At 44.2% G+C, this 12,762-nt stretch overlaps 1 protein-coding gene across 1 annotated transcript in view; it reads right to left on the bottom strand.

Moving 5' to 3' along the window:
• Nucleotides 1–12,762, bottom strand: part of KCNH5 (potassium voltage-gated channel subfamily H member 5) — a 186,220-nt gene that overhangs the window by 155,924 nt on the left and 17,534 nt on the right. Inside the window, exons 2-4 of the mRNA XM_081191559.1 lie at nt 10,611–10,734; nt 6,912–7,018; nt 2,004–2,132 (exon numbers count right to left, since the gene is read on the bottom strand). Coding sequence (XP_081047685.1) covers nt 2,004–2,132; nt 6,912–7,018; nt 10,611–10,734 — 360 coding nt within the window. The remainder of the gene's footprint in view (nt 1–2,003; nt 2,133–6,911; nt 7,019–10,610; nt 10,735–12,762) is intronic.

Below are 12,762 nucleotides of genomic sequence, written 5' to 3' on the forward strand. Positions count from 1 at the left end.
AAGTCCATGATCGGTCAGAGAAGAATGGAGGGAGGCAGGATCCAGTGGAAAGCAAGGCAGATATTTATTTTTCTGTTGCAACAAAGCTCCCTTCCCTCCTCCCAAGGAGGGAGAGACCCTGAACAAAAGTGTGCAGGAACCTTAAAAGACTTTTGACATTGCCCAAACCCCTTAGCCAAAGACCAACCCATGGTTTATACGTTTAGATATGTGTGCATTTGTGAATATTTATTCTATATTTGAGACCTTAAAATTCTTATAACAACAGCAAGATGAATAACACGTGTGTGTTTTGGTGGAAACTGAACTGCAGCAGAAGAGAAACAGGACTGAATGGGACAAATACTAGTCAGAACAGAAATCTCTGCTTTCCTATTTCTCTACCCATTACTCATGTGTAAGGCACAGTGCCAGATTTACATATAAACTATAGCTTAGGGCCCTACTCTCCTGGGCCCCCCCAAAAAAAATTAAAGCGAGAAAAAACTGAATGTACGTTTCCAAAATATAAGATAAATAAAATAAAATAAAACCTACATATAGCAACAGTATTTTGTGTTGTATAGGCTCCTATGATGTAAGTAATGGGCCCCACCTGCTAGCCTGCTCCCTAAAATATCACTGGTTTGCTCATTTCTATATATAGGGTGCCTACATTCTGCATGGACTGGTTGCATGACAATATGTAGCATGCAGCTGCAGACTGCAGTGCAGCACAGTTGAATGTAGGTCAAGCTGTTGTACCTGTTATCTATTATTAAAGAGTGCTTATGTACTGATAATGAGGCAGCATAGACTAAGGGTGTGAGTCTTATGCCTACTGATTGATTTCATGTAATATATAATTCATTTATTTTGATCCCATTATAAAATTACATTATAAAGGGCCCCATTGCCTTCAGCAGCTTAGGGCTTCATCAAACCTAATTCCAGCCCTGGTAAGGCAGTTGTGGTTTGGAGTTGGACCAGGGTACACTTTGATGGCAGAAAGTGAGGAGGAATTAAAGAACCTCTTAATGAGGGTGAAAGAAGAGATTGCAAAATATGGTCTGAAACTATGGTCATGGCCACTGGTCCCATCGCCTCCTGGCAAATAGAAGGGGAAGAAATGAAGGCAGTGAGAGATTTTACTTTCTTGGGCTCCATGATCACTGCAGATGGTGACAGCAGTCACAAAATTAAAAGACGCCTGCTTCTTGGGAGAAAAGCAATGATAAAACTAGACAGCATCTTAAAAAGCAGAGACATCACCTTGCCAACAAAGGTCCGTATAGTTAAAGCTATGGTTTTCCCAGTGGTGATGTATGGAAGTGAGAGCTGGGCCATAAAAAAGGCTGATCGCCGAAGAATTGATGCTTTTGAATTATGGTGCTGGAGGAGACTCTTGAGAGTCCCATGGACTGCAAGAAGATCAGACCTATCCATTCTGACAGAAATCAGCCCTCAGTGCTCACTGGAAGGACAGATCCTGAAGCTGAGGCTCCAATACTTTGGCCACCTCATGAGAAGAGAAGACTCCCTGGAAAAGAACCTGATGTTGGGAAAGATGGAGGGCACAAGGAGAAGGGGACGACAGAGGACGAGATGGTTGGACAGTGTTCTCAAAGCTACCAGCATGAGTTTGACCAAACTGCAGGAGGCAGTGGAAGACAGGAGTGCCTGGCGTGCTCTGGTCCAGGGGCTCACGAAGAGTCAGACACGACTAAACAACAACAACACACTTCTTGCACTGCCCTCTGACACCCACACCTTGAGCTGCAAAGGAAACAGTTGGGGGTTCCCTTGCAGACAACTCCACCCAACACGTGGCCATTGGGGTTGGGGCTAGTGCTTTGATGTGCTTTCCTGGGTGTGGCAAGAAGCACAGCCCCATTCCAGCTTGAACTCACGAGTCCCTTACACACAAGTAATGCAAGAACTGGGCTAGAGTCAACGCACTCTCCTCTCCCCACCCACCCCGATCTCTTTGACCCTTTAGCAAACATATTCCTTCCAAAAATTACCTTTGGTGGATTCATCTTCGATGGGTTGCTTGAATAAAGTGATATCTTTAAAAGTGCAAAGGAATAAAACCACTTTGTCATGCTCGTTTCTTATCGGTGCAATTTGCATGTAAAACCAAACAGGTGTTCCTGTAATTAAAAAAAAACACACAAAATAAGAGGATATAAAATAAACACACTCACAGCACGGAGCACAATCATAACAGAGAGGCAGGCTCACATTCATGATTACCGCTTATCCTAGGTGACACTTAAACTAATCAAAGTCTCATTGAACAGAGTGGGAGAATTAAACACTGAAATACAAACCTAACATTGCTTAACCATATAACAGACTCATTTTGTGTGGGGATTCACGGAGCATCCATGGCCCAATATAATTTTATTTTTGTTTATTAAGGGATATCTGAGATTCCTGCATTGCAGGGGGTTAGACTAGACCCTTGATGTACCTTCCAACTCTGGAATTCTAGGATTTGGGTTCAGGGGAAAAGGCTGTGGGTTTTACACAGCAGCGTTAGCTAGCATGTTGATAGTGTTAGTGGGTGCCTAAGTATCTTGACTTCAGAGACCAGAACAACAATGTATAGTACATTGTAGTGTTTAGCTTTGTCTTATGTCTGAAGACAATAATCACTTTGTTATTCTGAACTGTGTGGGAGAGGAGTTTCCCCCTTAATCAGAAGCTCCGGAATAAGTTGTTCTGCTGGGAGCAGGAAATCCCTGAAGACTTGGTTGGGCTTGCTAAAATGTATAAGACTGAATCAGGTAAGTGCTGGAGATGGAGGGAACATTCTTTCATATGTGGTGGACTTGGAAAAGGGTAAACAGAGTATTGGGAAATGATCTATAATGAATTGGGGGGGGTGTTTAAAAGTACTTTCCCAAAAAAACCCCAGAGTCCTTTCTGTTGGGGATAATTCAGATTGAAATTCCCCAGTGCCAAAAAAAGGTTATTTATGTATGCTACTACCGCAGCCTGTGTTTTGTGAGCCCAAAAATGGAAAATGAGCAAGTTCCCAACCAAGCAAGAATGGCAACTTAAACTGATGGAATATATGCGGCTTACAGACTTAACATATAGAATAAGAGAACAAGAAGAACATACATTTAGAGAAGATTGGGCAACATTTATGGAATATATGGGAAATAATTGTGTACAGCTGGCAGCATTAAGATAAATTCAACAGTGTAAATAAGTTTTGATGTATGCAATAATGGAATACTGAATGGTATAGTTTTTGTAACATATGCAGGGATTTATTATATGTAAAATGAACCATGGAAAGAGAAGAAGGGGCGTCATTGATATCTTAAGGATGTAAAATGAGTATTTTAAATTGTAAAACAGAAAATTTTATAACAATTTACCGTATTTTTCTCTCTATAACACTCACATTTTTTCTCCTAAAAAGTAAGGGGAAATGTCTGTGCATGTTATTGAGCGAATGTGTGGTCCCTGGAGCCGACTGCCCAAGTACAGGGGTAAAAATCAGGCAAAAATCAGATCGCAGAGGAGGGAAGGCTAAAAAGAGGAGGTTGCTGCTTCCCTGCATTCTGCCTCAGGGTCTTACTGCCCACTGTTTTCGCTAGGAGCGCAGCCGACAGCCACCACCTCCTCCTCTCCGTGCGCCGCTGCTGCTGCTGCTGCGTCCAGCATTGCAGGCAGCTGGAAAATGCAGGTGGGAGAGAGAGAGAAAGAGAGGGGGGCTGGCTTGGGTGGGTGGGGGAAAACTTTTGCCTTCCTTTCCTCCCTCCCGTTAAACCCCTCTCCTGCATTGTTAGCCAGCTGCTTCTCCGCACATCCCTCTCGTGCTCCTTGTCCCTTCTGTGTTTTTCCTTCCCTCCCCACTTAAAACGTGGTTACAAAGCACGGATCCATATGGATCCTCAGGATCTTTGCATTGGGTCACCCCAAATTCACCATCAGATCACATAGCATGTCCATGGCTACAGCCTGCACCAAAAAAATCACACACCCACTGTTGCCTGGGGCCACAATGGTGCAAAAACGTGGTTACAAAGCACAGATCCAAATGGATTCTCAGGATTTTTGCATTGGGCTACCCCAAACTCACCGTCAAATCACATGTCTGTGGCCACAGCATGAAGCACAAAAATGATACATCCACTGTTTCATTCAGATTTTTTTTTCTTGTTTCCCTCCTCTAAAAACTATGTGTGTGTTATGGTCAGGTGCGTGTTATCGAGCGAAAAATACGGTATATACAAAAAAGAGAGACTTGTTTGGGCTCCATATAATCTTCTGGTGCGTCACACAAGCAGAGGTGCAGTCAGCTACCAAATGACTTCTATGAGTCACTGACAGGAAGGGGTGGAGCAAAGCCAGTGAGGGTGTGGCCTGGAAGGCGGGGGCGTGGCCTGGGAAGGGTGTCCCCAGGGCCAGACAGAGAGGTTAGAAGGCCATATTTGCCTCTTCCTATCAGATCTTGGCCTTTCGTATTCAGAAACTGCAGAGCCACTCCGTTCCTTTCGAGAAATCCAGCCTGCAGGAAGACCCTGCGGCGCATCTCTGTTTGTTTTTTAAGGTCAGGATCTTGCTATGCAACCAGCTGGAAAGAAAAGAATGACAGGGCTTGAGACAGTGACCAGCGCAGCTGATCCGGACAAGCTGTTCCCCGGGGGGATTTAGCCTAACATGTGCAGGAGCACTCAGGTGGGCAGCACAGACAAAGGTGCAGGCAAGTGGAAACGCAAAGCAGAAGAGGTCATCGCGGGGGCCAGAGCATAGCTGTCAACCATCCCTTATTTGGCAGGAAACACCCTTATCCCGGTGCCGTGTCCTGCTGCTGTCCCGGATTGATGATGTCCCTTAAATTTCCTGGGTTTCAAAAGAAGCAGCTCCTCTCCCTCCCTCCCTGCTTGAGGCTTCGTTTGGCTGCTGGTTGGCCAAATCCCTTATTTGATGGGGTGAGCTCCCGTTGCTCGGTCCCTGCTCCTGCCAACCTAGCAGTTTGAAAGCACAGCAAAGTGCAAGTAGATAAATAGGTACCGCTCCGGCAGGAAGGTAAGTGGCGTTTCCGTGTGCTGCTCTGGTTCGCCAGAGGCTGACCACATGACCCAGAAGCTGTACGCCAGCTCCCTTGGCCAGTAAAGCGAGATGAGTGCTGCAACCCCAGAGTCGGTCACAACTGGAACTAACTTCTTATGATCTGGGCAGCCCTCATTGCACAGGCTTAGTGCTCATATCCAGACTCTTTGCAAATAACTGGTTAATTCTGTTGTTAATACCAGCCAGGAATGGTGTCAATGGCTTTAAAACTATTGGGAGCCAGTGTCGTGTCATAGTTAGAGGGTTGGACTCTAGGAGAGCAGGGTTCGAATCCCCACTCAGCCATGAATGAGCTTGGGCAAATCACCATATACACCACTTTGAGATCCTTGGAAGAAAAAAAGTGGCATATAAATGTAATAAGTAAATAGTAATAAATACATGGATATTTTTTTCCTGCAAGCAAATAGCACAGAAATGAGAATTAAACTTTCACTATGTTCCACTATAGTTTGAGAAGCTGTTTGCACATTCTATAGATGCTCAACTATAATGCGGAACTTAACAGTTAGGGGAAAGACATAAAAATGGAGCGAAGCGCCATGTGAATGCAGTCTAAGAGTTTTTCTCCCTCTTTCATAAGAACACAAAAAGAGTCAGTAAAGGAAATTCCCTCTGGCTCAATTTGGAAATGGGTCAGCAATTGCAAGCGTTTGAGCATTCCTTTACCTCTGTGTGAGTGCAAATCAATGGCCCAGGTTTTGGACTAAAAACAGATTTAAGTCAAAAAAGATGCCTTTGCCCAGGTGCAGAATCCCCTTTTCCATTCTGAACAAGAGAAAAGATATTTCAGAGGTTCAGTGCCATGTTTGCAATTCCTGCAAGCAGTATGAGTGAAACAAAGTCACATTCCGTGCCAGGTTTCAGTGACACCGCTAATTTCTAGCATCCCATAGTCCTCATACTCCATATAAGTCCCCCTTTGCCAACTGAGTGCTCTGCAGACATTTTTAAAGCACTGGAGCCCCAAACACCTAAAAGTTGGTGTGTGATTTCAAAGGCAACAAGCTGTTAATGTAACCATGTGGCAAGGCAGTGTGGTGCAATGGTTAGAGTGTCAGACTAGGACCTAGTTACAAGTAGGTAACTGTGTTGCTCTGCCATAGCCGAAACAAAATAAAAAAATTCCTTCCAGTAGCACCTTAGAGACCAATTAAGTTTGTTCCTGGTATGAGCTTTCGTGTGCATGCACACTTCTTCCGGTACACTGAAACAGAAGTCACCAGATCCTTATATATCGTGAGAGGGTGGGGAGGGGTATTACTCAGAAGGGTGAGGGGAATGGGTGATTGGCTGATAGGTGTGGTAAACCTGTTGACGACTGTTAACGACTGCAATAGGTCTTACAGGAAAAAGCAAGGGGTGAGATGGCTAAAAATAGCTTTATCATGTATAATGAGATAAGAATCCAATGTCTCTATTCAGACCAGGTCTCTCCATGGTTTTAAGTTTGGTAATAAGTTGCAATTCAGCAACTTCTCTTTCCAGTCGATTTCTGAAATTCTTTTGTAATAAGACAGCTACTTTGAGATCTTGTATAGAATGTCCTGGGAGATTGAAGTGTTCTCTTACTGGTTTCTCTGTCTTGTGATTCCTGATGTCATATTTATGTCCATTTGTCCTTTGACTACGACCTGGGAGACTGCGGTTGAACTCCCCACCCAGCCATGGATCTTGGGCCAGTCGTTGCCTCTCAGCCTAACCTACCTCACAGGGTTATTGTGGCCATTAAATGAGGAGGGGGAGAACCATTCATGTCACTTTGAACTGCTTGGAGAAAAAGGTGGGATACATTAAAAAAACCCACAAATAAATGATTTCACATTTATACGTACTGTTTTTCTTGTACAAGAGGATTTCAAAGCAGTTTGATTCATAGTTGTCAAACGTCTGTCTGACTTTGTCAATGGTTTTCTTGTCTGTGAGTTCACCATACATAAAACTGGAGAAAGGAAAGGCAGAGAGAGAGAGAGAGAGAGAGAGAGAGAGAGAGAGAGAGAGAGAGAATACACATTTTCATGGGCTTCACAAACAAACAAGCATAACAACACCCTTACAGGCATATTTATGGTCCAGACTGCAGCGTAATTGCAACCTATGTATGCTTAACTATGATTTACACCTTGTTTTGCTCAACGTTTACAGCTGCAAAATTGTTATGAAGCCCTCTAAAGCAAATAATTGTGGCGGGGTCTGTTGCCGGGGGGAAAGGATTTATATTGCTGCCTTATAGCGTTCAATTTAAGTGATGCTCTGGGTACACTTTCCAGAGTGTGATGCTTTCACACACAAAAAAGAGAGAAAGCTGACAATACATAAAAGATTTATTTTCTGAAATACAGTATGCACACAGGTTTCAACTTGGGAAAACAGAGAGCGTCTTGCTGAGCACCAGGAAAGCTGAAACCTTCCTCCAAATGCCACATTTTAGGGGAAAGAGCTTGAGAATGATTTCTGACTCGCTCTTGACTTTCATTCTCGTGCGATAATTTGACTGCTTCCATGGGTTTTTTTAAGGACAGGTTTGGGGAACCTTTGGCCCTGCAGATGTTGATGAACTACAACTCCCATCAGCCTCTCCCCCCCCCACAGACTGAACTGACAGCAACGGGGATAAATTCTGCAGGGTGCTGTTCAGCGATTGCAGATCCTGCAGAGTACTCTCTGCAAACACCTTCTCTGCAAAGGGAGCAGTTTGCAAAGCAGAAGTGGCACACACTCTCTCGGTCAGGAGTGGAGAGACAACATCTCCCTCCCCCACCACCCTAGGAAATTAAAATAATAATAATTAAACATTTGCTCCACCCGCCAACTAATTCGGAATCAGATCCAAGGTGGGGCAGGTGGACTCTGAGCTGGCTCAAGGTTGTTGACTTCCATCTGTCTCCAGAGACTACGATACGATAATCGTTATTGTCATTGTCCCATACAGAACAACGAAATTGAAAAAAATCTACATCAGACCTTCAAAAACCAACAAGCCTGCTATCCCAGCCTGGTTAACTCCCTAAAAACTCTGATACCCCATAATTAAATACAATATACTCCCACAGAGACTACCTTACACTGCGTTTAAAACCAAAATCACATTTGGATAGAAACTGTTTCTCAGGCAGCTAGTCCTAGTCTTTATAACCCTGTACCTTCTTCCAGAAGGCAGAAGCTGAAAGAGATCGTTTCCAGGGTCCGTACTATCCTGCACTATCTCTGCAGCTTTCTTATGACACCTGGAAGCATAGATTTGATCCAAGGTGGGAATAGTGCACCCAATTATTCTCTCCACAGTCTTTACAACCCCGGACAGCATTGTTTTCCCCCTGACCTTACGGAGACTGGTAACTCGCAACTGCTGACTTTGACACTTTTGTTGCATTAATAACACAACCCTGAGCAGTATCTAAAGTGGTCCTGGGACTGCCCAGATGACAAGACCCTCCTTTCCCAGCCTGCAACTCCAGATCGGGGCGATGGGAGAGATGATGGACTGTGCACAACTACATTTTTCCGCCCTCGGAATGCCCCGGATTGACAGCAAGATTTCAAGACCACACAGATCAAATATTTAATAGAGAGTGGAATATTTACAGAGAGTATTTAAAAGAACATTGTGATAATCTAAAGTCTTTGGCAGGCCTGGACTGATTTCTGCATGAAAATAAGAGAACTTTGCAAAATTAACACAACTAAATAACCTAGGAGAGATAAAGTTAAGTGTGCAGTCGTAATGTAAATTAGGAGTCACAATTTGGGGACTGGAAGTCATGTTGGAATTCATGACATGTAAGTTCAATATTTTCTTTTTGTAGTAATGAGTGTTGATCTTGGATTGCCTTTTGTTGATGGTTGTGTATTGTATTGTATTGTATTGTATTGTATTGTTTTTAAAACCAATAAAGCAGTAAAAAAAAAACCCAGAATGCAGTGGAAGAACATCACATCTGGAGCATTCTGGGAGAGAAAGTAAAGTAAATGTAAAGGGACCCCTGACCATTAGGTCCAGTCGTGGATGACTCTGGGGTTACGGTGCTCTTTTCGCTTTATTGGCCGAGGGAGCCGGTGTACAGCTTCCGGGTCATGTGGCCAGCATGACTAAGCCACTTCTGGCGAACCAGAGCAGCGCACGGAAACGCCATTTACCTTCCTGCCAGAGCAGTACCTATTTATCTACTTGCACTTTGACGTGCTTTCAAACTGCTGGGTTGGAAGGAGCAGGGACCGAGCAACGGGAGCTCACTCCATTGCGGGGATTCGAACCACCAACCTTCTGGTCGGCAAGTCCTAGGCTCTGTGGTTTAACCCACAGCGCCACCCACATTCCTGGGAGAGAAAGTAGCATCTGGCAAAATCCACTCTCCACCAGGGAAGGATAACCCCACCCAGCTCGAAATGGGATGAATGTGGAACTGATAGAGACAAATGAGAACACTGAAAAGTGGAGAGGGTCAGTTTATTTCCATTAAGAGTCAGTTTCAGGTGACTTAATTCATAAGTCTATTCCACCCCACTTCTACATTAATATGTGTGCTTGTTATATAAATATTTGTATTTAAATAGTTAAATAGTTAGCCACATAATATACCGTATTTTTCCGTGTATAAGACTAGGTTTTTAAACCAAAAAATTAGGTTTAAAATTGGGGCTCGTCTTATACACGGGTCGTGCTGAGGGGGTGTTTTCTTAATTTGGAGTCCCCCAAAATAGGGGGCATCTTATACATGGGGGCGTCTTATACACAGAAAAATACAGTAATTTAAAGACATATTTACATCTGTGCTTGACTTCTATTTGCAATTTGTTTTTATGTTCAAGATAATATTTTGGTAGTTTTCTGTTAATTGATTATTTCAATGTAGATCTCAGTTGCATTTTTTGTCTTTGATTTTAATTTTTAATGTTTTCTTTTCCTATTTTCTAATGTTCTGTTAGGTTGTAAACAACCAAGCTTTTCTTTTTTAAAAAAGAAGAAGAAGTGAAGTGGTATAGAAATAATGGTAATGATTATGATAGTTAATTAAACTGATGATGATGATGATGGTAATTTATCTTAATGTACAAATTTCTAAACTTTTTTATCCTAAGATATGTATTTTTAATTCATTTTGGTACTTTTTTTAAAAAAGATGACTGCATTGCAAAATTCAGAGAAGTGCAACAAAGAAATCTGAAGAGTAGTTATATTCCTCTCTCTGTTGTGGGCTGGGAGATATAAATTAGGCTGGTGTGGTTTAAAAAAATGTGGTCTGAACAGCCTTCTCCTCCATTTTTACTGAAAAACAGCCTAGCCATCGCCACCCATTTTCCCCCTTGGCGAATTTGTTTCAGAATGAATGAAAATTGAATGAGGCTCACAGGGGTTCCTTTTCCATTTGTTGCAAAATGAATGCACACCTAATGGGGTGGCGAAGAGGCGGAGGTGGCAGCTTTCGGGCATTGGCCTTTTATGACACAACAAACAGGAAACTCAAAAGCACAGCAGGATTCGCCCTCCCCCCCCACCTGACCCGACCCAAGAAAATCAATCCAAGGCGGCTTACCTGCAGGTACTACTTTTCTGCATGACGTCGGCTCGGTGGTAACCAGAGAGTTTACAAAATCCGTCATTACTATAAACTACAGGCCAGTCCACGATTTGTGCATTGCCCAGTAAGAAACTTGATTCTAAAATGAAAGAAAGAAAGGGGGGGAGAGGAATAAGTCCTGTACTCCCCCAAACCATCCAAGCTACTGTCGTTAGTACTCAACATGTAGGATCGTCAAAACATAACAAGGTAAGGACAAATTGATCAATCATTTCAATTCAATTTACATCTCACCCTTCCTCCTGAAGGAGCCCGGGGCAGGCTCATCAATAAGAAAACATTTTTTAAAAAAAAATTAAAGCATTCTAGAAACAGTGATCTCAGGGTTTCCAGGGTCTTTCAGGCACCGAGACCATATAACACCTACACTGAAAGACCTACATTGGCTCCCAGTACGTTTCCGAGCACATTTCAAAGTGTTGGTGCTGACCTTTAAAGCCCTAAACGGCCTCGGTCCAGTATACCTAAAGGAGCGTCTCCACCTCCATCGTTCTGCCCGGACACTGAGGTCCAGCGCTGAGAGCCTTCTGGTGGTTCCCTCACTGCGAGAAGCCAAGTTACAGGGAACCAGGCAGAGGGCCTTCTCGGTAGTGGCGCCCACCCTGTGGAACGCCCTCCCACCAGATGTCAAAGAGAATAACTACTACCAGACTTTTGTAAGACATCTGAAGGCAGCCCTGTTTAGGGAAGCTTTTAATGTTTGATGTATTACAGTATTTTAATATTTTTTTTGGAAGCTGCCCAGAGTGGCTGGGGAAGCCCAGCCAGGTGGGTGGGGTATAAATAATATATTATTATTATTATTATTATTATTATTATTATTATTATTATTATTAAACATCTGGGAAAGGAGGAATATTTTTATATTTCTCCTCAAGTTGCTCCAGAAGAACGTCGTGGCCAATGGTCTCAAAAGCCAGGGAGAACCAACAAGCCCACGCTCCCCCAACGCTCTGTTTTAACTAGAATTATTTTGAACGCTCGTTTGATTGTTTTGTAGGCTGCCTCAGGACATACACACCTGGGGGAGCAGCTTGAAAGTGGAAGGGATGAATAAAACAAAACAAAATTAAGATAACGGTGTATGTTCAAGAGCGAGGGGAAATCCAAATAGGGGGGTTTGTGGCTGGAAAGTGGCCGTTCTTTTGGCTAATACATCGGGGCTGCTTTAGCTTTTCGAAAGATACATCAGGATGAAAAATGAGTCCATGCAAAATTAGGCAGTGAGCTTCTCTAGGCACACTGATTTTATATTCCATAAGTGATCCGTCTTCCCTCTAGTGCCATGGCTGTTTCCACCATGTGTGCGTATTTTGGCTCCAACACAACCATCCAAGGATTCTCACTAGATGCTGGAACAATTGACGATTTTGTGGGGGGAGTGTCTCTCCTTTCTGCGAGGCATCACACAGACTTCTTCTGAGGCAGCTTCACAAGGCTTCACACCTGCCAGGTGTTTAGGACTACAACTCCCATCATCCCTCTTCATTGGTTATGCTGCCCGGCACTGATGGGAGTTGTAGCCCAAAGCACAGGAGTCTTTCCCAGCCAAACCTGGAGACAGTGGGGGAGAAACCCTCTCCGGTACCCGGGGGGGGCAGCCTGTATGGAGTGCGCATTTGTGGCATCCCGCGCATGCGCACTCCGTACGGAATGCAGCACATGCGCACTCCGTACAGGCTGCCACTTGCGATCGGCACCCTGTAAGGACTGCGCATGTGCAGCGACCATACGGGATGCTGCACATGCACACTCCGTACAGCAGGCCGCACATGTGCAGTCCATACGGGATGCCGCACGTGCACAGTCCATACAGGATGTCGCACATGCACACTCCGTACGGGATGCCGCACATGCGCAGTCCATAAGGGATGCCGCACATGCACACTCCGTACGGGACACCGCACATGCGCAGTCCATAAGGGATGCTGCATATGCGCACTCCGTATGGGATGCCACACATGTGTAGTCCATACAGGATACCACACATGCGCAGTCCATACAGGATGCCGCACATGCACACTCCGTACAGCATGCTGCACATGCACACTCCATATGGGCTGCGCATGTGCGGCATCCCATACGGAGTGCACATGCGTGACAGCCC

This window comes from Podarcis bocagei (genome assembly GCF_964188305.1).
Source record: "Podarcis bocagei genome assembly, chromosome: 1".
NCBI classification, from domain to species: Eukaryota; Metazoa; Chordata; class Lepidosauria; order Squamata; family Lacertidae; genus Podarcis; species Podarcis bocagei.